The 27,739-nt window shown below is 38.9% G+C and overlaps 2 protein-coding genes across 5 annotated transcripts; one reads left to right on the top strand and one right to left on the bottom strand.

Moving 5' to 3' along the window:
- Positions 1-14: 14 nt before the first annotated feature.
- LOC110858161 (mucin-5AC) lies at positions 15-22,048 on the bottom strand. Of its 4 annotated transcripts, XM_022106839.2 has the most exons (11): positions 21,580-22,048; positions 15,823-16,039; positions 5,017-5,286; positions 4,608-4,945; positions 3,862-4,537; positions 3,372-3,729; positions 2,856-3,297; positions 2,471-2,784; positions 2,180-2,402; positions 1,828-2,097; positions 15-1,767 (listed from the first exon to the last, which is right to left on the bottom strand). In XM_022106839.2, the coding sequence occupies exons 2-11, from the start codon at positions 15,887-15,889 to the stop codon at positions 1,114-1,116; spliced, it is 3,612 nt and encodes a 1,203-aa protein (XP_021962531.1). In that variant the 5' UTR covers positions 15,890-16,039; positions 21,580-22,048; the 3' UTR covers positions 15-1,113. The 4 variants fall into 4 exon arrangements, with proteins under 4 accessions (XP_021962531.1, XP_035714324.1, XP_035714325.1 ...); XM_035858431.1 differs by lacking the exons at positions 15,823-16,039; positions 21,580-22,048 and adding an exon at positions 7,429-7,882; XM_035858432.1 differs by lacking the exons at positions 15,823-16,039; positions 21,580-22,048 and adding an exon at positions 7,429-7,881 and having other exon boundaries at positions 4,315-4,537.
- Positions 22,049-23,911: 1,863 nt separating this feature from the next.
- LOC110858210 (mucin-19-like) lies at positions 23,912-27,735 on the top strand. The gene is made up of 2 exons (XM_035858534.1): positions 23,912-24,036; positions 24,498-27,735. Exons 1-2 carry the CDS (start codon positions 23,964-23,966, stop codon positions 27,695-27,697), a joined length of 3,273 nt encoding a protein of 1,090 aa, XP_035714427.1. The 5' UTR covers positions 23,912-23,963; the 3' UTR covers positions 27,698-27,735.
- The last annotated feature ends 4 nt before the right edge of the window (positions 27,736-27,739 follow it).

Raw genomic sequence — 27,739 nt, forward strand, 5'->3', positions numbered from 1 at the left:
TGCATTTTCAGAGAAGTTTTGAAAACTTTAAATTTTTCTTGATTCTGTAGATTTCCGAAAAATTAAAAAAAATCGAAAGTACATCTTAAAAAATCAAGCTAGTAATTCTAAGAATAAGGTTTCAAATTTTTTTAATCGCACTAAAATTCTAAAGTGACAAGAATCTGAAAACCTACGGGTCTGAAAAATATTCTGAGAACTCCGTCAAGTTTGTGCATTAGGAAAATAACTAGTCTCCTTATTCTTTGTTGAAAAAAAATAAAATTGGCCCTATTGAAAATTGAATTTGAAATACTTCAATTTCATCATACATCTTTTTAAACGTATTTACAGATCTATCATTCACATGACACCTGGAACTCATGGAATTGTAACAAACCACATTTACTTCTAGGATAAATGGAAAAACGGTAATTAGTAAGTGATGATACAGAAAAACTAAAGTACACACTCCGGTAAAACGTCTCTGTGTGTCTTCTCTAATTACGAAAAAGATAAGCTATGCAAACATACACAATAGTAACTCTTATTGTAATTCGGTAAGTATAAGTAAAACTAAGTACACAAAAATACTAGGATAAATGCTACAGGGTTTCTTGTATGTATATTTTGTAGTAGTAAATACAATGATGAGTTTCAGTTCGTTCTTTCGTCGTCTTCAAAAAGCGGCAGTTGCGCATCTGTATGTACCTTATCATCTAGCAAGTAACAGGAAATACGAAAAAACGGAGTACACGAGTATTTAGAGAAGAAACCAAGAAATAATACTTTTAAATTGCATTGAACTCTGCATTCTGCTGAATACGAAGAGTTGTTTAGAATATTTCAGGAAAGAAAAACTACATACTGTTCTAGTATTTTTTTCGAAACTTTAGTCCAAAACTATTTACAAAAAGGGTTTCCTAAAACAGATCTAACCTTACAATTACGACGAAAGTAGTAGATATATCATTGTACATTTGGGCATTTACTTTGTTTGATGATGATGATTGTGCAGGAGCGAGCGATCTAAATTTATCAGGAAAATTACGGTACGGTAACAATATGGCATTTAATAAAATGTGTGGCGACGACGACGACTTATAAATTATTAAACGTTGGATTTTCACTCCTTCAGCCCACGTACGCCAACGGGAAGGGCAACCCATTCAGGAATGGGTTGTTCTGAATAATGGCTTGCGTTGGTTTCACGGGGAGAGAGGCCGTGACATAACTGGTCATTCGGGTGGGGACCACTCTCGTCGAGTAGAGCACCGTATGCGTCGGCTTGGCCCCGAAGAGCAGGCGGAGCGTTTTGGTTTCCGTCACGGTCGCCAAAGTGTCGACCACGACGGGGGACGAAGTCAGCGAGTACCCGTTCGCCACTGCCTGTTGAGCTTGTATAAGCGGAGAAGGCGCGGATGGTGGGAGGAGGGGGGCTTGTTGTTGTTGCTGCTGTTGGAATGGGTTAAATTGTGGTTGCTGTTGTAGTTGGGGGAATGCTTGTGGTTGTGGTGATTGTTGTTGATTCTGTGCCGTAAAGTAGCGGATGAAGGCTAACTGTTCAGGGGTAAGGCCGGCAATGGAGGCGAGTGGGTCTTGCGGAATGGAGTTGAAGTTGGGAGGAGATTGGTTGAGGAAGGGGTTGTTATTTGGGGAAGAGGAAACAATTTCAGAGCTGGATTTTCCACCACGTGGTGAGAATTCTTTGGAAGACTTGGGGGGTCGTTTTGGCAGCTTTTCGTCCATGGAGGATGGGTCAAAGTCAGATCCGACGGAGGTTAGTTCCTGAAATATTTTAATTTTAATTTCTTGGAAATTTCATAAAATTTCTTAAACAAATGTTACGTCTGGTGGCGCAATGATGTGTTCGTAGTTGGTGTCATTCTCATCTTCAGACTCGGACCCTAAGAGATGCTCGCGGTGTTCGGAACCAGCCTCTTGAAGTGCAGTGTTGAACTCATTGAGTGATTTGGTCGGGACGAATTGAAACAGTTCGACGGGTGGGACGGTTTTGTGTGCCGTGACAAGTCGGGTGATGAAGTAGGATTGTGTTAAGGTGTACAGAGTGGTCACACCGTCATAGAGAACTGGCAAAATGCTAGTTTTCAACATGAGCTGGACAGAAAATAAGTAGTAAATAAATTATGGCATAAATTTCTGAAAACATTATCCGTGAGACAAGAATATGTAAATAAACCTGTGTGGTGCTAAAGCTTTGTGTAATAGTTTCCAATGGTGGGGTCGCCATATCTCCTCCGAGAGCAATAACTGGCAAGGTCGCAACGTCGCTGGAGCCCTCCAAGATTTTTTCATATGGTGGTTTCGTTGCCAGAATATTTTCCAGACTTGCTTCAGCCTGTGAAGAGGCCAGTGTGGGTTGGATCACTTCCTTCGTAAAGGTCTTTGTCACCGTGATGTACCTTAATTCAAAAAGCGGTACAGGAAATGTGCCAACAGTGACTTATAAGACGCGTATTATAAAACGAACCTTGTGTTCTTCACGTTTCCAGCCTGGAAGACGTATGGGGATCGAATCGTGGCAATTTCGAGGAATTTCTCCAAATCGGAAAAGTCTGTCGGGGTCACGGTATTGACTCGAATGGTTTGTGGGACGAGTTCTGGTTCCAATTCTTGGACCAATTCGTTAGATTCTGTTCTCGTTTCTTCCGGGGTTTGAAGTTCACCTTGTTGTTCAGAGTATGATTGACTGTTGTGGTAGATTGGACCGGGTGAGGCGGCTTGGTCACCACCCTCGTCGTTTTCTTGCTGATCGTCACCTTCCTTAGTTTTGATAATGTTGACCTAAGAAAAACGGGATGGATAAAAATATTTTGGACACAATTATTTGTATTAAGATTTTTTTAAATATTTACCTTTGGCTTTGGAGACGGCTTGAACCTCCACCTTCCCGTGGGTCGATTAAGTTTGAATCGATAAATTGACGTCGAGCTGGTCGGATTCACTTGTTGATTTTGCTGTTGTTGCTGTCCACCTCGAGACGACGGAGTGAAACCACGTCCACTTTTATAAGAAGAAAAGTCCTTGCTCCTTCCCGAGGATTGTGCTGGGGGTGGTGGAGCTGGGGTAACGACGGTGGCAGAAGATCGACCAGACTTGAAACGTCTCGTTGGTGTGGCAGAAACTACAACGGTGGACACGGCGACGTCTTCAACATTTTTACCACCGGACGAGGAACGGCCACGATTTCGTCCAAAGCGAGATCGAGAACGGGACGAGTCTGAGGAGTCGGGTTGCGCAGGAACTGCAACGACTTCTTGGTGGGTCAATTCGTTAGAGTCAGAGCCACCCTGGTTTCTGAAAATGGTGACAATTTTTTAAAGTTTTTTCTTACTTTCAAATATTTATAGATAATTTATTTATTTACGAACTTGGCATTTCTTGGGTTGAATCGATTGCTCGTCAATCTAAACTGTTTTCCTCTCGTTGGCGTGGCAGTTACGACCGCGACGCCACCGTCACCTGCAGATTTTGCTGGGTTGATGTCCACATAGAGTCCGGGCCCTCGAGAGTACGCATTTGGACTTGGGACTGGGGACACGTAAATCTTCTCTGCCTTTTGGGGGAGGATGTAATGCGTCTGCTCTTCAGAAGCGGTCGGGGTCGGCTCAAGGTGAAGGACGGGTGTGGCCGTGGTTGAAGTTGACTGTTTACTGGTCTGCTCCTCCTCTCCTTGAACGTGGGCGACGGAATCCTGGTCGTCTTGGTCGGGTTGAGGTTGTTCTTCGGCTATTATGTCAGAGTTATAAGTTACAATTTGTACAAGCATAATAATTGCAATTACGAGTAGGATTATTTATTGGAATTTCTAATCTGTATACGTGTATCTAAATACTCTACTCTACTCTAGGATCTACTTACTATCTTGATCATCTTGCTCAAATTCATCGTCCTGGTCGGGGGTGTGGGGAGTGCTAGTGGTGGTCGTGGTGGTTGATACCTTTTGTTGTGCAAGTGCCGTGGGTTTGACAAGGGACGGAAATTGGAACGCTTTAGTTGGTTGGGGTGCAACAATGGGCAAAACGCTAGAAGTGGTTTCCAACAGTCTGACGTATTGGGTTCCGATATACGTGCCAATGATTGCCGTTTCCAGCACCGTGGTTGCTCCAGCCTTGTCCACTTTGGTCTCATAAATTTTGTTCAAAAGTCCGGTCGGCTGAAGGGCTACAGAGGTCGAGGAGACTACTACGGGTGGTGGCGTGTCTACTTTTTGCGCCGTGACGACAACAGGGACAGAGAAAGCGGGGGTGATAATTACGGGGGAATTGTGCTTGGGAGTGAGCTTAAGGGTGAAACCGTGCTTATTGGATTTACTTTGTGGTTTTGGCGTTGTGCTGGTAGTGGTCGTTGGAGGTGTTGTTGTTGTCGTCGTCGTCGTGGTCGTTGTGGATGGATTTTCCGCAGCCACTTGGGGTGCATCGTCCTCTTCCTGTTCTTGCTGTTCTTGTTCCCCGGAGGAAGGAAAGTCTCCGCCTTCGATGAACTCACCAGAGCCCAAATTGGGAGCAGAGGCGACAACATTTACCTGGGTTCGGATCTGGAACAACATTTTATAAAGCCGTATTCAACTGACTGCACCAATTACAAAATAATTATCTGAATTTCACCTCTGGTTCCACCACTGGAACGGGAGTAGCAACCACAGCTGGAGCCTTGATTGGTTTCACCTCTTGTCGACCCACGACGGTATTAAACGCTTCCAACGGTGGAGCTTGTACGGCTGTGACTTCCTGCTCCAACTCGACCTCAGATGCCTCAATCGTTGGAGCTTCAGGAAGAAATTGTTTGGGTTGACGTTTCTGTTGGGCGGTTGGTTTTCCGGTGGTGGAGACATTTTCCTCCTCCTCTTGGGCTGGTGGTGGCAAGGTCGGAGTGGGGGTCGCCTTCACGACAGATGCCACGCTGGATGCGAGTGTTGGCTTCACTTCAACATTAACAGCTTCAACTAATTGAAATACAGACAAAATGTGATTGTTGAATTTTTAAGTTTTTTTCAAAATTTTCAAAATGTCAAACCCTTTTTCGTTTGTGGAGTGAAGACCATGACCGTGTTCCCGATTGTGGTGACGAAATCGAGGAAGCCATACACCGTTTGGGTGATCCGTTCAATGTCATCGGCATCCTCGGCGGGTTTCGAGGCTTGTGGGGTTGTATTTTCCTTTAGGAGAAGTTGGGAGGGCAGCTTTAAAGCGAGACGAGGTTTTGGCGATGGTTTGCTGTACACGGGTCGATTTTGGATGTACGATCGTGCATCAGGGAGGGGGTCGGATTTTACGGCATTGTCACCTACACGGAGGAACGAGAAATTTTAATTTTTGTGAGTTTAAAAATAAACATGGATAATTTGTGCGCAAGTCCGGTGCATATTTCAAATCTGGTCAGAAATTAAGAAATGTATCAATTTTGATTTTATTTCTTTACGTCTGGTTTTTCGTTATATTTACAAATTCCAGTTACCATTGTTTAAAACTATGTAAAGTGTCATCAATAATAATAACTAATTGCAGGTGCCATATCGTCGTGACATTTTGACCAGTGCGTGGCAGCGGCACTACGTCTGCAAGTTAAATTAAACTTAGTTTTTCAAAGTTGTCGCTGGAACTCAATTAAGTAGAATTCGTGTGCTTTGATTAATTAGTTCCATTCATTTGCATAATTTATATTAATTTCGAGAATGCTCAACTCTTCCTCTCGACCATCTACAATTCGAAATGCTGCACAATTCTACCCACATTAAGCAAGGAATTACTTACAAGGCGCACTACTGCCTACTTAACCCACTACTAATTGCCACCACCCAAGCCACCACGTCGAACGTCTTCTTCTTCCGCTTAAATCTTGGCTCAAGATCTCCCATCATGAACCCACCCACCGCACCACAAACTTTCCATTTTACTACACATGCTGCACGCTGATTATTTTATGGTCTGCAATTATCCACCTCCGCCACCACCACCACCAATTAATTAGGGGACACAACCTGCCAAAGATTTTATCACGGTTTATGAGATTTTCAAAATTAAATGCGAGTAATTAGTCCTACAAATGACTGCTCTCCAATCAATCAGTTGGTTATTATTAATCCTTTGACTTGATGTCATGCATTATCCGATCGTCGAACGGATGGTACATTTCTGCTGCCTACGTACATAGGTCATTAAACTCTGTCGTAATATCAAATTTATTTTTACAGTAGCGGAATCATAAATAAATTTTCACACCTCACACGATTTTATAAACCTCAATAACAAATCAGTAATCGTAAAAACTTGCAAAAATATTTATGTCCCGACGACAAGAACAACAGGACAGAAAGTAGTCGTCAGTAGTCGCAGAAGATTAATTTAATGGGTATTTGGTAATTGGAAAGATTTAAAAAAATGTCATTATTGCTAATCTTACTTCGCTTCGGATAAGCTTCCTAATTACGTTTTAAACTGCAATAAGTAATAATAATTCTAATTGCACCAACCAACAGCTCGAAGCTATTTTTGTCGTCCGTCACACAGAAAATATATGTGCACCACGTCGTCACATCAGTCGGCTTCCTAGCGCAATTTCTGCTACCACTACTGTGACCAAAATGCAATATTAATAACGTTAAACAGTTTGATTATCATGTTTCGCATCCGTCCGTACGTGCAGGAGCAATTTATACTTGCATTAAGATAAGATTACATATTGATGATATTCACACCGGCGTGTCATTTCCTTATGATTCGTCAAATTGCATTCTAAATATGTATGCAATCTAATTATACGTACGTATGTGCAATTTAAATATATGTTTAATCTAAAATGGGAATCATTTACGAAATGGAGGAAATGAGATTTTAATTCGAAATTAATATTTACTAATTGTGACATTGGTCGAGTAGAGGACCACACCTACGTAACTGGCTCAAAAAAATTAGAGAATTCGAGGAAATTCGTCATGTTGCATCCTTATTCATAATTGGGACCAACTTAATCCTGAGTGACCTTTGAGTACGACTCAATTTAATTTTTTTGTAACAATGGATCGAAACCTTAGGATGGATTTTTGAGACTAAATTTGACACTGGCTCAAGAAACAATGGGCTCAAGAAGAGAAATATTGCTAACTTGGATTAGAACAATGGACCATTATTTTAATTAGAGTTGGTTGGCAGTAGTAAATCAAAGACTAGGATTTGCAATAGGGCTCGTGGGTAATCATAATCTACGAGAATTAGAATAGAGTCATCCCTGATCACGTAGAAGATGGAGAAATGCATACATAATAGAGTGCAATCAATACTATTTGCAAAGTACGAAATATGCACTACCGCGTTACAATCTACACGCAAATATTTAGCACTAATTTTCTACACATGCACATGTAACTAATTGTGCCTTCTAAAATATTTTTCGTCGTGCCGTGCAAAACTTGACTGGACAGACACTAACGTGGACGAAGACGTGGACGCCGACCGAGTAGATTATTCGTACTACTGACAGTGCTTGAAGGAGGGATGATGGAGTTAGTCGCGATATTTGAAATATTTGGCCACGTTGGGGTCGTGGTAGCCAGCGCTGATTTTGCTGTTGTACTAAAAAGGAATGGGGGTCGATTGTACACAAATTTAGGGGGCGTTTTCTGCGTCGAAGTGTACATTTCGGCTCGTGGGGTCGCAACCAGAAGTCTTGGAGCTTCTTCCTCCACGACCGTTGGGGGACTGATCTCGACCCCGAATTGCGTCATGCCTGACGGTGACACCATTCTGTTCCAGATGAGAGGAGGATCCCGGAAATATGCGTCGTCGTCATCAGTGTTTTGCATCCTTGACTGAATACCGGTCATAGGTTGACCTTTTCCTCCTCTGCCTCCTCCTCCCCCGTAAAGTTGAACAGCTATTATCCCACTGACTTTTATTGAATACATAAATAAATAAATAAACCAACACGAAATGATACACGAGGCAAACTCTAAACCTAAAATAAAACCTCACAACTATTTATTTATGAAGTACATAAATAAAATTCTTACACACAGACGTGCAACATTTATGTGACGATACGAAATTAAATCATAATGACATTTCAATTTCAGTTCGACATGGTCATGAGTAACGAAGGAACACACGGATTTATTATTGGCTTTTCCATCTCACATAGTGAACACAAATTACGAAATGTGTTGCAATAATCTAATTTAATTTTGCATGCATGGGAAGAACAGATGTGTACACTCGAGGTCTTCTTGAAGCCAACTTGAGACTTTTTTCATCTTCAATGAAGAACAATACCTCATGCGTCGTGGTTGTGTAGCCTATTTACAAATTCTGACGAGTGATAGATGCATATTGACTCAGCTAATCTCTGTTTATTCAAGTGCATTATTGGTCATTGGTCATCATGAACGAATGAATGGGGAGAAAGGAAGAAGAAGAAGATCAATATTTAATTTAATTGCAGTCCTAGAAAAATATGTGTCCTGCATAATTGTGTGTGCACGGAGGCAGCGAGTAACCATCCACCTCAATTAATTCCGTCGTTGTGTTGCATTTTTATATCGTGACAATTTATTATGCAAGAGACGAGACGACTGAAATAAATAGGGTAGCAGGCATGCGTTTTCCATGAGGTAACAGAGTCATAAACTACATCATCTCTTTGTCGAAAAAGTGATTTGGTGAATTTTTCGAGGAAATTTAGAACATCGTGTAATCGTGGTCGTGAAGGTGTGAGAGATTTTAATTTAATCGATGATCCTAAACTTACTACCATCACGTGTTGAAATCTGCCTTGAGACATCCATAAATTCTTGTGTTCTTGTGAGATGGATAGAGGAACGAGATAAGAATCTAAATTCTCTTTTGGGTGGAAAAGTTAGGGCCTGATTTAAAAATTGGAGTAATTTCTTCGTCCCTTTGTTCTCCCCTGATTAGATTATGAGAAGAAGGCTGAATAGCGCTATAAATCATGTTTTCTTATGAAATGGGAAAGATATTGCTAAAATTTGAGCTTTATTATATAACCATCTGCAATTATCGCGAAAATATTACTGTATCCGACCCATAATCTAATCGGCACGTATCCCAATGAAATGTTAATGTCAGGTCCGAAGCATTTATTAATTATGCAATAACAATAAGGACAAATTGGCACACGTTTAATAATTTCAGTCGCCTTTAATTTTTCAAGCTATTTATATTATTAATACCCCACCTTTTATGAATCATTTTCCTTTCTGAACTGACCATCAAACCGTCTTTCTTTCTCCTCAAATACATATTCAGTGCGATTAATAAACCCTTTCGATGTCGTAATTTCATACGGAGTGATATATACCGGACTAAATTTGACTCTTTAAATTAGTTGAGTCACCCTCGTCATGAATGGTGTTGCATTACACACACACACACACACACGTGCATATTAATGACGACTAAATAAAATAAATAAGTCTGACTTCCATCCATCCATGCACGAAGGAAGGTAAGCATACGACACCCTCAGAAGAATAGGAACGACAAATATTAAGCTTCCATTCAAAGGTGTGGTGGTGTGTGTACGGCGTGTACACAACATTTCTTTGTGCTATGATCAATTTATCAATTGAATACCATGCAGTGATCACAGCTCCGTACCGTTTTGTTGGACGTGTGTGGGTGTGAAATATGGGACGATGATGTGGTCAGATTAAATGTTAAACAACCAAAAGTATGTACAACTGATCAATGAGAATGGGACAAAGATATCACTGGCAGGACCACCTGGAATTTGTGGTCATCTACTCCACCGATTAGTGCAGTTTTCCCCTTAATTTGCAAAAATTAAATTTGCATCGGCATTTATTTATTCGCAAATTATACAAGGATTGATTTTTGTATTCATTTATGAAAAATCGAAAATAATTTTGTCCTGCATTTCGCAACTCGCATCATAATCATCCGCAGAGAGAGACTGAGACGGATTGCTGCCTACGTTACATGTCCTTCTTCTCAAGCTGAGACGAACAATCAAACTAATGTCCACGGTGACTGAATTCAGCAATGTTTGGTCTCAGATAGCATCGCATGTATATCACTCATACTAATGTCACACGCATAATGGGACGGGGGACGGGGTGGGAGTACGTATAATTCTGCTTTTATTTTGGGAACCCATTCATTCGAATGAGTCAGATGCGATGGATTTATTTCCCAATGTGAAATACGACGATTGTGCAACCGAGATGGGATGAAACCCAGTTTAAATTGTTGGCGAGAGGACGGTGCTAAATGTTTATGATGCAGTGATTGTTGTGACTGGGTAAATTATAGCTTGGAAGCGAGTATGAAATTGTACTGACCGGATTTCAAATATGAGGAGATTTGCTTATTTATAATGTAAATATTTGTCAAATTAAAAATACGAAGAGCTCAAACGTTTCTCTGACATTGGAAAAAGATTTATTTAAAAAATGCTCTCAGTCCACAACGAATCATTTGATTCTTCGCCGTATTATTCTCGCCTGTCGTCGTCGTCACATTGACCGCAAGATCTTGACTTGTTGATGAATTCAAAAAAATATGTTATTTTATGTCTCTCTCTCTCTCTGAGGGATCATTCTTATTCAAATTCAGGTCGATGTCGAATTTCTTTCTCTTTTAGCATAGAGAGCAGAGTGTAACGTGTCATTGTTACAGAGAAGACGATGCTGGGCATTAATTACGTTTTGATAATTTATTGTGTGATTTGTAATTACAAAGATTTTTTTACAAATTATAGAAAAGAATTGTTAAGGAGGGTGTAATAAAGGAAAAATTAGCGAGAACCTATTACCTTCTCAAGGTGCGTGTAACACTATACTTTTGTCGGGTTAAGGTTGGTTTTATTTAACGCATCTCTTAAGCGTCTTCTAAAAAATGACAAATTACTTAACGCGACGACCTTTTGCACCAGCAGCGACGACGACGACGATGGGCTACATAATTGATCGTTGTCATTTCATTATCATCATCAAAATGACAAATGTGTCCAAAGATGAGCAGAAACGTTAGGTTGGGCGGGGACGGATAAGTGTGATGATGATTCTGTTGATTGATGATGAACTATCTGCTGGTTTATTACTGCATTTAAGCCTGTGGTGGCTGTGGTGCGATGTTTTGTGGGGGTGGGTGAATAATGAATGTCAGTGTTTATAATAAGAATAAGGTGTTAAATCTCTAATCGTGACTTTGGTGGCATCGTTGTCCTCATCGTGTAAAAAAATATGAATATGTAAAGAGGATAAGAAACTACAAATTTTTAAGAATTCTGCACACACTTTTTTCGTAATAATAATGAAGTTAGCGTCGATTATCTGATTAGTAAGGCTTTTATTACTTCACCAATTTTTGAGTCGTGTTTTAAGTTTACTTCTTTGAGGAAATGTTGAGCGTGAAATCCGGTGACCTTTCCTCAGATATTGATACGCATTATGCAGAACTTATGATAAAGTCAGTATACCAGCGTAAGAAGAAGTGATGCTTCATCTGATAAGATCACCACGGATGATAACCACGAGCGCATTATGTGTGTAAAACGCTGCACCGCTCGTCGTGTCGCCTGTCTCTCTTTGTTCAATTATTATTTCTATAATTCATTCAGGGCCAGACCAGACAACAATTTATATAACACCATCATCATCATTGTTTCAAAGTTAATTGCACGTTTCCACTCATTCGTAAAGATTTGAACTTATTTACTGCAGCGTGATAAGGCAGCAAAGTTATTAAAAAGTTGAATATGATACGAGGTGTCGGCCACAAAGGGAAGAAAGGTTTTTCTAGCCTTGTGTGGTTCATTTCTTGTCGATATCATCCACTCATCGCATTTTTGGGCAGTTTGACTTTGCCAATTTGGCATATTCAGGAGGACTTATGCCAACGAGAAGTTTGTAAAAAAAATCAAAGCCACCAGTTTTTCAAATTCAATTTCATTTTATGTATAGGCTATTTTTGTCGCCAATGTAAATACGCTGGGCAAGATTTTGGCGAGTGGTGGGACAGAACCATATAATTTATTTAGTTAATAGTCCTCCTCATTGCGAAATGAAAATATAAGAGGCGATCCATAATAGTCCTTCACAGCCAACCCTGCGTTACGTGTGTGTTGTGTGTATGTATGCATAATACCGTTCTTTATTGGCTACCAAGAAATCTAAATTTTTTCAATAGGGCATTAATCACTGTATACATACACACAGATCTTGGAAGTACAGACGTATACGCACTACTTGAACGTACAAAAAGTATTGAAATGCAAGAAATGGGAGCAATTAAACCATAATTAAATCGAAGCACAAGGATATCCTACGGGGGACGACAGGGACGCGGACTTGGGCAAATAATAAAAATCAAAATATAGAATAAGGTGAACTATTCCCGGTGTTAGTTACGTACCTATTCGAATTGGAGGTTGGTAATAATTAACGAGTCATTTAAACCAACTCAAGTAGTGACGTTATGAACTGATATTTATATCATCCACGCTTTATTCCGGAACAATCAACAATGGGTGAACATTACATGTCGTGTAAGTAACGCGTGTATGCAAGATATGTACACAATAAACTACTAAAATTGGACTTGGTTGATTCAGCCATCCTTAAAAAAACATCATGTGGTGGTCTTTCTTCAGGTCGTTTAGACTTTGCTAATTTTAAGTCGTGTTTAATTATAAGTGTGCAATTTACACTGTCAAAGTTGCAGCAGTGTTGTTGATTGCGGTTAATTTATGGCATCCAACCTCGGAATTGGGTTTAAGACTTCAAAAAAAGTATATAACGTCATTCAAGAGCAGTCTTTAATTTGATATTGTATAGAAGTAGCAATAATAATCAAGAAGATGTGCATAATAAAAGACCTTGCCACTTTTTTAGCAAGAAAAAATATCATCAAAGAAATATCTAGCAACGGATAAATAGCTATCGCATGTCGACTTGTCATTAGTTAATTTACTCTTAGATTTACCTCTGAAATAATGCTAATAAATTTGACTGGGTCCTATTGTGTTACAACAATAGTTGTTAATGCTAAACGTTCCTCATGACATGATGATCCCTTGTGGTTAGTTGAGCAGCTTGCTCATTAACATGATGATTTCCATGATTATGAAATAATAAATGTGCCAATCTATAAATTACCCGTAAATAATAAATTCAATGTTGGGTACAAATACGGAATTATTCAATGAAAGGGGATAAGAACCAAAGCCAAAAATTTGGAAAACGCTGCAGCAATAACCACACATTAATGACTAATCGAGAAAAACAGGATAAAACAAATATAGCTAAATCTCTATTTTGCAATATAACAGCAACCGTTTGCATGCATATAAACCGCAATTATGTACCAGCAAAACCAGAAGAGTTGCATAGCTATGAACGTCACGATGAGCAACAGCAAAAGAATGTCAATCGTTTACAACGTACGTACGTATCATTTGATAAACGGACAGACGCAATAAGAAAGGCAAACAAACAATCAAAACCAATTGAATTGATTAATCAACAATGCGTAATGAGGGTAATAATAATAAAATGAACATCATTTCGTTCCAAAAATTCATGCATGTGCAACAACATTGATTTTCAAAAATCAGTCCTTTCACAAAGTGCATAGTCTGCTTCTTTTCTGTGCAAAAACTCTTGTTTTTTGTAGTTTTGAGCTAGCCAACAAAATATGGAATCATATTTGTTTGTGAAATCTACATAATTTTTGACATTTCGTCTACACAAGAAAATTAAGGATGACAATGACAACAACAACGAAGATGTGCATGTGTTATGAAGACATGTTTCATTATTATGAAGCAAGTTGCATAATGCTTCATATCATCCTCTAAATAAATTATGATTTTACAGCGTTGCATCCTCATTATCTTCGTCGTCATCACCTTTTGAGAGAATTAATGATAATTAATTATCGCGGAACTCGTGCCACTCACAATATTATTACACCTTTCCTCTGACCCCAAACGCCCTTTCTTCACACACACACAACGTAATCGTTTATTTCGCTGCTACTAATTTTCAATAAATCTCTAAATCTGGCAAATTAGCCGGTAATTTGTATTCATTTTGTGTAAATGTATATATGCAATTCACTGCATTGGTCAAGTTTAAGAAATAAATACGTTATGCATGAACAATGAAATGTGGCGAACAATTCGTTTTTTTACTATTTAAAAAATGTGCGTTTTTTACAATTTTAATTTCTTCATGGTGCTTTTAAGTAAAAAAAAAAGTAAATGAGTTCGAATTGGTAGTAACAATATGAACGACAACAATTTGTGGGGTCCACTTTAAGGCTAGATTTGAATAACATGGACACACGGGTTTCCTTCCTTGACTTAATTTTTTAGACTTCTGCAACCGTTGTGCATCCACCCACGACTTTTTTTCTATATAAGGCTTTGTTTTGTTGTATGGTATTCTTATGTAACAACAATGGAGAAATAGCGTATGACATAATGCTACATTGAGTGGAGCGTTGGGAGCTAAATAAAGAACAGGACATAATATAAATAATACCTCGACTGGTGCTACCACACCATTCAAGTAAAGTGCATGACTGTCACATCCCAATTGTTACCAATAATGGGGATTGTTGATAGTGGTGGGTGACAATCAGGTACATAATTCATTGTCACATTAGTGGATCGAGTGTGTGTGGCTTCATTGTTGCATTGAAGAAATGAATGAGTATGTATCTCTGGTCCGATAATGCATTGTTGAATTAGATATTTAAGAACGGAAAGAAGTTCTTTGACATTTGAGCTAAAAATTTTGAAATAACTCTCCATGAAAAATATTATGGCACAATTTTAGCCCGTTTTTGACACGTTGACCAACCAAACTTCCAAACTGGCTGAGATACCGTGTTGTGTACGATGTGCTGGTGTGATTGATGGGCTGACTGACATGACAATGTTGTACAGTGGTTTAGTGTTAAGTGTAGATTATTATATAATCCCATCACTTCAAAATTAAAATTTAGAACTGATTGAGACTTTTAAAAGTTGATTGACAGTGAAATTACCTTCTTAGAAAAATTATGCAATTGCAGTTGCTCGGTTTGGAAAATGGCTTTGTTCAAGTGAAAAAATTAAATTAGGAAAGATATCATAATGCTTAAACGACCAGTAGTGAGTGACCAACGACCAGACGCGTATTCATGGGACACACTTGTGGGAAGTGAAGCATGAGATTGGCTTCACAGTAAAATCATCATGACCAATTTTCTTTAGAAAAGAATGACCTTGGATTCGAATTTGAGTTTAAATCTGCATTTAAAAGAGAAAACATTGATTGTATTTAGGAAATGGATACAAGTTTTTCTTGTATTCTCACCTCCACCACATTCACAGCGAAATGTATTACATTGTCGCGAGTGAAAAAGTACTTTGCAGATAATAAGATGAGTTCCTTTGTGGACTGATAAGCCCCTCTCAGACTAATCGCATATAATATTATCGTCCGTCGTACACAATATGCACAAGCATCATATCATTGTTATTAGGAAACGTTTCTATTTATCTATTTAGTACTATTCCGTGATGCAACTTCATCTCTTGGTCACATCACAATCAAGGTCTGAATGAACTGTTGGCAGCTGCATATTTGCAATTGTAAGTGATGTAAGGCTTATCACTTTACTTATCATAACCACAAAGATAAGTATGTATTTGCAAACCTGGAGATGGATGGATGGAATGCCTGACGCGGCCTTAATCATCGTCATTCATGAAATATTCCTTAATTCTCGAGTGTACAGATACCAGCATGACACGAGATGAAGAGAGGATCAATTAAGAAGGAGATGAAACACTTACCCAAAATCACGATGAGGATTACGACGCTAACCGTGACCACTTGAACGAGCAATCTTCTCCGCGTCATCTTTCTCTTCTCTGTTGTCTGGCTTGTGGTGTGGCTGATAAAAAAGTTTGGTAGAAATTTCCAGGGATGGATTCGTTTTTTTTTAATATGGGTCCAATTCAGCTCATATTTATGGGTAAATCATTCATGAAGGGATGGAGGGGCGCACACCTGGAATACAAATACATAATGCAAAACATGTAATGTGGAAATTTTGTGGCTTGTTAAACACATATTCATAATTCTTAACAAGGAACAAGTTCAGGCAATTTGTGTAAATATCTACCACCACCACAAGTGGCGAGAAGATAAATAAATACTTAAAGTGTAATTGTATAATCGCTGCCGAAAGGAGAGAATGCAATAATGGGTAAGAATTAGGGAAGAATGACCACTATTAAATTGCGCAAGAATAATTTACACCCTCATTATTGCCTAGTTTTCAGTCTTTTAATGTCCTCACGGTATTTCACATTGCACTAAATGGTGCTAATGCTGTGGTAAGTAAAATGTTTTTGGACGTCTGATTAGATAGTTATCGTTACGGAAATGTAATCCAGTTCGGTCATTTAGTACATAGTGCTTGATGTGAGATACTTATTATTCAAGCTTTGAGTTAAGATGTCGCTATGCTGTTTTGTACTTTGTGCAATAAAAATGTGCATAATTGGTAACGATTATGCACAGAGAATAGGCAATTATCATAAAATTGATCTTTTCGTTATTACCCTTGTAATTAGTTGTCATTTGTTAATACGTTTGCAATTGTTGACCAACGGAGTGCAGAAATTGTGCGATGTTTGCACATTGCCAATGATGCAGCAAAAATTTAGGATTTATCTCCAGATTTTACAGGAGATCCAGTAAACTGGCTCGTAATTAATCATACCTTGAATTCTAGTGTGTTTCACTCTTGGTAAAGGAATTTAAATAAAAAATGCGAATACTTTCCGAGACCCGTTTTTTCTCTGTCCGCTTCATTTATCTACTTTTCAAGGTTGATTTTGATTCGAATTTTTTAAATAGGCGACGACGACACGCCGGGACACAGCAGGCAGGAGACGTGCGTTAGAAGTACACACCTGACTTGCCAGTCACGCTCTCAAAAAGTTGCAAACTTTGATTTTGTTTGGTGTCACAGTTTAAATGGAGGAAGAAAAAGACTAATCGATACGTCGTTAAAGTGAGCAGTTGTAGGAAATTCGACATTTTTTGGCGATTAGTACACTAAATTTTTGGACGACAGTTTTGGAAGGGATATCGAAAAGTTGTTGTTACTTTGAAATTTTCATTTAGAACGAACCACCACGACATTTCTTGCTCTCAATCTGACACAGCGGATTATTTTATTTTTGCCCACCGGCACAGGTAGCACCAAAGAGCATAAAATTCTAGGAAAAAAGAGTGCATGGCATCAACCAGACATCAATTTCCTCTGTAGTAAGTAGTTTCTCGTAATAAAAAATCAATCAGCAAAGTGCCACATCACGTCACGAGTTTGCCAACTAACAACCAAGTTGATCACACCGATAAAATAATGTGATCCTTCCGTCTATGATGGGCACACAATGCACACAATTCGATCTCTACAGTCTAAAATAAATAAGTAAATAAAATTTGAATAATTTTTAAAATTTCCAAACTTTGATAAAAAATGACTTTATAATTTGATCTGTCAAAATATTTATGTATTTCATTACATAGAAAAATTATCATAAAATATTTAACAAAGAAAGTTTTTAAAACTTGGCCTGATTTACATTTTGTGATTTCATTTAATTTTCACACCTTGTGTGCTCCTCACACCGTGCGTTGCATCCTCGCCTCCTCCTCCCAAAGGAAAGGAAAGGAAAATGCACCCATGAATATTTTACGTGTTTTCATCTTGCAAAATGATATTACTTATTCCCCTAAAATGGGGACATGATTAATGCTCCACCTTTTGTATAAGGATGTTGGACGCGGCTGATTAGCGGCGTAGGGAAATTAAGGTTTGTCCTACGAGAGAACTGCTGCCTTTTTATTGCTGTGATATGATTTCGATGGCATTTGGAGCAAGGCGAAGAAGAAGATCATGCCGACAGTAAAAGGAAGAGTGAAATGCCTTCATTGTTGAGGGCAGAGCAGAATCTCCTTTGTGTCTGCAGGCGTCTCAACACTAATTATTTGTCACGTTTTCATTTTCATTTGATATTAATCTGCATGCTGAGACAGATGAAATGATCTCGGATTAAAAGTCTCGACTAGTTAATCTCCTCAGGTGAGTGACGTGTGTGGCTTGGCCGTAAGCTAACCACTGGTAAAGAGTAAACTGTTTATTGCTTGGCTAGCACAACGTTACTATTCTTTGCACTTTTAGTAGTGAAAATTAGAGCTATGTAAAAAAAGTAATTGCTAAAAATCACCATCTATGACAAATATCTGCATAATTTGTGAGTGGATTATCTGATTATCTGGGAGGAAAAAAACACTTATTGTACCGTGATTTTGGAATCAGAATATGTATTTACATAAAAATTGCAACTGGATCACCACTTCCATTATTCACCTACATACATGTTGTCATGGTGACGAATCATTTTACATGAATCTCCCACTTCCCACAAAATATTTACAACCTAATGATATTATTATATACATGCATAATTGCCTAAACCAATTGAATTAATACATCGCACTTGAAATAACTGAAACTGTGCATGTCAGCTATTACCACGAAAAAAAATGTGAATCAGTGTGGGATTATTACGACCATGGAATTCAGCATTAAGGTCAAACCGAGTAATAATCTGCTTTATTACGGAACAAACATTGACACAAGTCTTAAAATAGTCTGCATTGCGAGGACCATGTCGGAATTATTCACGGTATATTTCGAGAAGTGACTGGTTGACGCATAGTTCAAATGCATGTAGCCGAATTATGAGCGGTTATCATACAACAAAGCGAATGACCATATTTGCTAAGCTTCTTCTTTTTCGTGTAGAATTGTGTGTCTGTGTGTGATCCTGTAATATTTACACAGCGAAGATGAGAATGAGGAAGAATCGATCATCCTCCAATAACTCTGTCTCTTACTTTCCCTTCCGTCCTTTTTCATCCTTTGTAAATGTCGCCTAATCGGCCAATCTATACTCTTGGCAGTGCATCATCCTTATTTATTCGCAACTCTGCCATCCATTCTCTCTCTCAACCAAACGGAGACGGAGATGATGATGGCTTAATAGCAGTTAAATTACTATTTACGAGGATTTGATACGAGCCAGGCCACTCATACAAGTATTTGAAAGTAATTAGTATCGTCACATCTGCACTCGTGTACATGTATCCGTTGGCTTTTAATATAATGCAAATATAAGCTGGTTGGCAATTGCATGATTGATTAATGACTTATTCGATTCAGTCTGACCACTGCAACCCAGAGGTTTTTAATTGCCAAGCGAAAGGATGTAGGTGATAATCCTCGCCAGCATTTTTATAATGATTGGAAATTCCCATTAATTTTTCTCTTTTAATATTTGTTTGTTTATGAAATTAAAATCATTTCTTTGACTTTGCGACAAGGCACACATTTTTTCGCGAAAACAAGGAAACGGAAATCGGGACAAAAATAATAATGTTACATTTCACTTATTTTTTGAAAGAATGAGTTCAATTGTTGTGAACAAGAGTCATCCATCGGATTGAAACATATTTTGTGGAGTGATTTAGTATTTTCATGCTATTATAAAAGTTGGCGAGTGGCGTACCGTACTGCAGTAGGTACGTACGCAGGTCTGTCTAACAAGAAAAAAATGAAGGAATTGCAATTACACACAAAATGAACGAGACATTTTTTCTTCCTTCCGAGTTGCTTGGTCGGTCAAATCAAATCAGGCAAACACACCCACAGTCAATTTATTTCACCAAAAGTAAATGCAGACTTGATGTGCACGTTGTTGGTGTAATTGTTGTTTGGTTATGTCAGATAGAGACAGGAGTGTACTCGTTCGTTCGTATAATAATGTGGTAATAAAGTGATAAATTGGATTAGGTAAGGGAGGCAGGAAGGAAACAGGTTTTTCTTCTAAATGTGATATACATATTAAAAGATTATACAATTATTTTGTGCATTTTCATTTAACAAATTTGAATTTAAAATATTGCTATCTGCATTTTGCATGTAAAGAAATAAATCATCGGGTATGTACGAGAAGGATGAAATATGATTCCAGATCGATGCACAACTTTTGCGACGGTAACAACTCCTTGTCCCTGATGGTAACTGCTCCAGGTTTCAGTTTACAATGAATTGTCGCATATTTAAATTTGGCCAAGAATCGAAAGTGAAATTTGTACTGAGCGGAAGGCAGGAAGGCCGGAATTCACGAAGCACACGTTTACAAATATTTGTTTGCCATCGTCGTCGTGTCAAATGTAAAACGACTTTATCATGTCTTGTGTAATTTAGTTTGGCGTGGAATAAGCGAACGACGGACACGGTGTAACAGTGCACAATAACAAGTTTGGTTGAGATGATGGACGGACATTGTTAGCTGAATTTCAGTATTTGATGCAGTTTGGTGGTCTGGTCAGTTTGTGTGGTGGCGATACGTAACCAAGCACATTTAAGCATTAGTAAATTTTTGGGCATTTCTTGATTTAAAGAGTGTCGTCGTCGTCCCAAATTATCGATTGAGAGTTCACTTGTTATCTTATTATTATTATCGGAATGGCTCGGAATTAGACCGCAGGCCTTTTACGATCCACCTGCGTAGATGAAATGTTACGGTCACTCTTCTGCATACATGGAGCCAACTGAAACTCTCTCCGTAATTGAGACTATTGTGTTGGATCGAAAAGGTGTTAAAGTATAAATTGCAGATAAAAACCGTGCATGGATGATGACGACGGCAGTGAAATGGAGTATGATAAATGCAATCCTACCAAATCCCACATACGTCCACTCCACATGACATGTACGTACATTCATGTACATATGTGCATATTTTAATATATGTAAGCAGCTCAGGCTAAATAATGATGATGATAAATAATGGTGCGATTTTCCCTTCCCAACTTGAACTTGTGAATGAGCATAATACTTTTGATTTGAAAATTATGTTCTCAAAGGAAAATTGTGCAGAGTATTTGCCTCCACGCTTTTTTCTACTTTTGCACATTGAGTAATTTTGTAATTGCTAGTTTGCTAATTAATCAAGTTGCATTATCGAATAAAAATAAATAGTTGGCTGATTTATTAATATTTTACTTCATCTCGAATTGATGCGATTATACGCGTTATCTTCCTCACCAACAAATAAATAAATGTGCAGTAAGCTTAAAAAAAAGTATAATTGGTGGTCAGTGCAGTGACCAGAAGAAGAGGATGGAATAATAATATTACTACAACTTATTTTGAGCAAGTAAAATGCAGGTGAATGAATATGTGAAGAATTCACTTCACTTAATTCCGTATACTTCACTTGAGTCAGTCAGTAATGAAATCGTCCATCCGTCCATTGTTTCTTCTTTTTAAAATGATGCCTATGTACATTTGCCACTTAAAATTTCTAAATTAATAGGAATATCTCTCCATTCAAGTAAAGTGAGTGAGTGAATTGTTCCCAAAATTAAAATTGTTTTGAAAGTTGCGTTTACTTAAAATATCCAAGTTAAGTACGTTTCCCGTCTTTACGATGATTTGACGAATTGCTTAAACCACTGCTTACCTTTAGAATTTCAAATCCGTTCTTGAATGTTTGAATAGAAATTAAAATCCAGAGTAGTGGCAAATTTTCCTAAATTTCGTATCACTAAAGTTCACCCAAGCTGTGGATCAAAGTGAGACGAAAGTGAGGCTGACACTTGTTGCACTTGTCCTTTGCTCAAGTCCAGATTTAGCAAGAATTGTGCCTCTTACTTAACAGTCTCACAATAAGACAGGTCTCTGAATCTAGCGATGTCGCACTTTCTGAGAACAGCTCGTCAAGTTTCTCACAATAGTTCCGCAACAAAATAAACTTTACCAATAAATTGAGAAATTTTAAATGTTGCAGTGCACACTTGATAATTAATATTACTTGATTAAACAAATTAATTCCAGGAGAAAAATTGAGACTTTTACCAAAATTGGGTAAATTTTGAATAGGAAAGTAGGTAAATGTTTCTCTCAAGGAAGATGAAGAGAGACTGGACTCAAGACGGTGAAGCTGTGGAGAGCAAATAAGTCTCATTCATTCTCCTTCAGTCAGATTCACTTTTTATCGAAGGAAGGATATAATCAAAATGTAAATCTGTGTGTGCATACTCGAAGAGAAGGAGTTGGAGTCGTGGGCTTGCTTTATTATGGCGCAAGGGAGCATTGTTGTTGTTGTGGGACCAGCTCGTTCCTCAGCTATTACTTCGATTCTTCTGCATAGTTCTGTACTTTAGGGTGGTTGGTAAGAAGTAAATAAACATACGATGCACTTGGAAGGATGGATGGCAAGTGGTTTTTTTTCGAAGAAGAAATTAAATAATAATGCGAATACATGTATTTGTGGTGTGTAAGAGATAATTTAGTAATGAGAAATTAAATAAAGTGTGCATTTTGCATTTTTTCTCAAATCGGTTCTATTTCACCTGTCATTTCATCATGCCCGAGTTAATACAATAACTTGTCAAAATGTTCTAGTTTCATGATGCCTTTTAATTGTAGGAAGTACTCAGTCTTTTCTGATTGCGAGGACATATTAAGGAAGCATAATTTTAATTTGCTTTCCCAAATCATGGACAAATTATCGCACTTTTGTACTCGTATGAAAGGTAGTGCGTATAAGAGTGAGCAGAACGGAGTCAATCATATCAAACCACCAAACAATTGAGAGTGGATGCAGCCAAACTTTATCTCTGGTTCTGGATGGATGAAAAGAAGTTATTTTTTTGTAAAAGTGAATAAAATGCAGTACAGAAAACCTACCACAAAAGAAATATTACGCGAATCATTCTCCATGTCATGTTCTCATAAATAATCAGTACCACACCGCACCAGATTTAATAGTTTAGTATTAGCTGTGTAGCTATTCTTCTTGGTCTGGGATTGATCCATCAGCAGGGCGGAAGTATGCAATACATGGAAGTTGGTTATATTATTGGACCAAAAAAGAAACATACGCTTAAATAATAAGAATAAGGTCTGACTTTGCAGAATTGAGAGTGCAGTAAGAAAAAAATTGACCTTATGTGCGCCTTTATTACAGGGAATTTACGTGATGAAATTGTTCACCATATTTGTTTGAATTCATTTCGTATGCATTTTCAAGAGCACTTTAATCCGACTTATTGACTCATTTCTGCTGAATATTCGTCGATAATTTTATTTCATGCGTTGGCCACACTTCATTTAAAACGAGTGAGATTTGATGTGCATTCATGTTATTTAATGTGTGAATCCATACGTAGTAGAAGGAAGATCTGTATTATTACGACCAGGCTATTAAATCATAACTAAATGAGAATACTGCCTCTTCTAAACATTCTGCTTACTTGTGCCCGATTAATGTTAAATTTTAAATTTTATTTTACAATTAGACCTAAAACGAATGACTGTAATCCGAGTATTACGTATCAACAGATCAGTTCACAGTAAACATCCTTATGTAATGGCAAAATATGCCAATAAATTGGCGTCTGATAAATGAACTCGAGCTTAAAAAATTTACTGATAAGGCAAGCAAATTCATACATGAACGACTTATGTAAGGAACGCTGAAATCGACTGACCGACTAAATCACAGGTTGCCGACGGACTGCGTACGTACGGAAACTTATCATCGTAGGATTACCGGTTTGAATTTTAAAATCGTTTGTGTTTAGAGATTATATTTATGATGCGGTTATGTTGGGTGCAAGTATATGTATGTATCTTATGAAATAATGAATAAATGATGGACTCAAACATCAAGATGTACATATTAGTAACAAATACTGCGGCTTAATTTGCAATAAATGTAATACTGACCGTGAGATTACTAAAGATTAAAATAAATTTACAACTTTATTCGCATAAGTAGAAATCATATTCAATCGTTCGAGTATAGTCCAGTGAGAGGGTTAAAAATATTAAACCGCTACAATGGGTCAAATTTTGAAATATTTGGTACCACTGTGGGTGGTACTAAATATTGGCGGAGTTCTAGCACAGACAGGTACCTCCAGCAGTTAAAAAAATATTTAATACAAATATATATTAAACAAGTCAACAAAAATTTTGCTACCTTTGCATAAAATTTAAAGACACACCTGTCGGCTATTTAATAGAGCCAAATTGGGTAACTTCAAGGTTCATATGTATGTGCAATGATACATATTTCAGTCAAAAATTAGCTAAACCGGTAAAGTGGTTGATGGAGTTATTTATGTAGTTGAATAGCACTAAATTTTATTGTATTTGAAACCTGACATTTGGTTTGAAGATGAACGCAACCAATGAGTATAATGATGTATTGAAGATCATTTTTATCAAGTAGCCATAGAACATGGGGAACAATACTACTTTTTCAAATTGGGCGAATAAGTTTAGGATGATTGAGTATATGACACTGACTTATATACATATTCCTAATCACAATTCGTGGAAATATTGATCATTATTATAATATAATTACAGAAACAACAGATCCCGAAATTACAACTACAGACCCAGCAATCACAACTACAGACCCAGCTATTACAACTACAGACCCAGCAATCACAACTACAGACCCAGCTATTACAACTACAGACCCAGCAATCACAACTACAGACCCAGCAATCACAACTACAGACCCAGCTATTACAACTACGGACCCAGCAATCACAATTACTGACCCAGCAGTCACAACTACAGACCCAGCTATTACAACTACGGACCCAGCAATCACAACTACTGACCCAGCTATTACAACTACAGACCCAGCAATCACAACTACTGACCCAGCTATTACAACTACAGACCCAGCAATCACAACTACAGACCCAGCTATTACAACTACAGACCCAGCAATCACAACTACAGACCCAGCAATCACAACTACAGACCCAGCTATTACAACTACGGACCCAGCAATCACAACTACTGACCCAGCAGTCACAACTACAGACCCAGCTATTACAACTACGGACCCAGCAATCACAACTACAGACCCAGCTATTACAACTACAGACCCAGCAATCACAACTACAGACCCAGCTATTACAACTACAGACCCAGCAATCACAACTACAGACCCAGCTATTACAACTACAGACCCAGCAATCACAACTACAGACCCAGCAATCACAACTACAGACCCAGCTATTACAACTACGGACCCAGCAATCACAACTACTGACCCAGCAGTCACAACTACAGACCCAGCTATTACAACTACGGACCCAGCAATCACAACTACTGACCCAGCTATTACAACTACAGACCCAGCAATCACAACTACTGACCCAGCTATTACAACTACAGACCCAGCAATCACAACTACTGACCCAGCTATTACAACTACAGACCCAGCAATCACAACTACTGACCCAGCTATTACAACTACAGACTCAGCAGTCACAACTACAGACCCAGCTACTACAACTACAGACCCAGCAATCACAACTACTGACCCAGCTATTACAACTACAGACCCAGCAATCACAACTACTGACCCAGCTATTACAACTACAGACCCAGCAATCACAACTACTGACCCAGCTATTACAACTACAGACCCAGCAATCACAACTACTGACCCAGCAATCACAACTACTGACCCAGCTATTACAACTACTGACCCAGCAATCACAACTACAGACCCAGCTATTACAACTACGGACCCAGCTATTACAACTACAGACCCAGCAATCACAACTACTGACCCAGCTATTACAACTACGGACCCAGCAATCACAACTACTGACCCAGCAGTCACAACTACAGACCCAGCTATTACAACTACGGACCCAGCAATCACAACTACTGACCCAGCTATTACAACTACAGACCCAGCAATCACAACTACTGACCCAGCTATTACAACTACTGACCCAGCAATCACAACTACAGACCCAGCTATTACAACTACGGACCCAGCTATTACAACTACAGACCCAGCAATCACAACTACTGACCCAGCTATTACAACTACGGACCCAGCAATCACAACTACAGACTCAGCAGTCACAACTACAGACCCAGCTATTACAACTACGGACCCAGCAATCACAACTACTGACCCAGCTATTACAACTACAGACCCAGCAATCACAACTACTGACCCAGCTATTACAACTACAGACCCAGCAATCACAACTACAGACCCAGCTATTACAACTACAGACCCAGCAATCACAACTACTGACCCAGCAATCACAACTACTGACCCAGCTATTACAACTACTGACCCAGCAATCACAACTACAGACCCAGCTATTACAACTACGGACCCAGCTATTACAACTACAGACCCAGCAATCACAACTACTGACCCAGCTATTACAACTACGGACCCAGCAATCACAACTACTGACCCAGCAGTCACAACTACAGACCCAGCTATTACAACTACGGACCCAGCAATCACAACTACTGACCCAGCTATTACAACTACAGACCCAGCAATCACAACTACTGACCCAGCTATAACAACTACTGACCCAGCAATCACAACTACAGACCCAGCAATCACAACTACAGACCCAGCTATTACAACTACGGACCCAGCTATTACAACTACAGACCCAGCAATCACAACTACTGACCCAGCAGTCACAACTACAGACCCAGCTATTACAACTACGGACCCAGCAATCACAACTACTGACCCAGCTATTACAACTACAGACCCAGCAATCACAACTACTGACCCAGCTATAACAACTACTGACCCAGCAATCACAACTACAGACCCAGCAATCACAACTACAGACCCAGCTATTACAACTACGGACCCAGCTATTACAACTACAGACCCAGCAATCACAACTACTGACCCAGCTATTACAACTACAGACTCAGCAGTCACAACTACTGACCCAGCAGTCACAACTACAGACCCAGCTATTACAACTACGGACCCAGCAATCACAACTACTGACCCAGCTATTACAACTACAGACCCAGCATTCACAACTACTGACCCAGCTATTACAACTACAGCCCAGCAATCACAACTACTGACCCAGCTATTACAACTACAGACTCAGCAGTCACAACTACAGACCCAGCTATTACAACTACAGACCCAGCAATCACAACTACTGACCCAGCTATTACAACTACTGACCCAGCAATCACAACTACAGACCCAGCTATTACAACTACGGACCCAGCAATCACAACTACTGACCCAGCTATTACAACTACTGACCCAGCAATCACAACTACAGACCCAGCAATCACAACTACTGACCCGGCTATTACAACTACAGACTCAGCAGTCACAACTACAGACCCAGCAGTCACAACTACAGACCCAGCTATTACAACTACGGACCCAGCTATTACAACTACAGACCCAGCAATCACAACTACTGACCCAGCTATTACAACTACAGACCCAGCAATCACAACTACTGACCCAGCTATTACAACTACAGACTCAGCAGTCACAACTACAGACCCAGCTATTACAACTACAGACCCAGCAATCACAACTACTGACCCAGCAATCACAACTACAGACCCAGCAATCACAACTACAGACCCAGCAATCACAACTACTGACCCAGCAATCACAACTACAGACCCAGCAATCACAACTACAGATCCAACAATTTCAACCACACCTAGTCCAGAAATATCAACAAGTCAGGTTCCATCAACCTCAACATTGCGTACCACTACTCTAACCGCGTGTCCAAATGGTACGTTGACTTGGTCACTGCTCTCAG

Source organism: Folsomia candida, unplaced genomic scaffold (assembly GCF_002217175.1).
Source record: "Folsomia candida strain VU population unplaced genomic scaffold, ASM221717v1 Fcan01_Sc020, whole genome shotgun sequence".
NCBI classification, from domain to species: Eukaryota; Metazoa; Arthropoda; class Collembola; order Entomobryomorpha; family Isotomidae; genus Folsomia; species Folsomia candida.

Coding starts and splice junctions, on each gene's coding strand:
- LOC110858210 (XM_035858534.1), top strand. CDS start 23,964: ATGGGTCAAATTTTGAAATATTTGGTACCACTGTGGGTGGTACTAAAT. Junction 24,037..24,497: donor CGGAGTTCTAGCACAGACAG/GTACCTCCAGCA, acceptor ATATAATTACAG/AAACAACAGATCCCGAAATT.
- LOC110858161 (XM_035858431.1), bottom strand. CDS start 7,822: ATGACCGGTATTCAGTCAAGGATGCAAAACACTGATGACGACGACGCA. Junction 4,538..4,607: donor TTCCAGTGGTGGAACCAGAG/GTGAAATTCAGA, acceptor ATGTTGTTCCAG/ATCCGAACCCAGGTAAATGT. Junction 2,403..2,470: donor GGAAACGTGAAGAACACAAG/GTTCGTTTTATA, acceptor TTTTGAATTAAG/GTACATCACGGTGACAAAGA.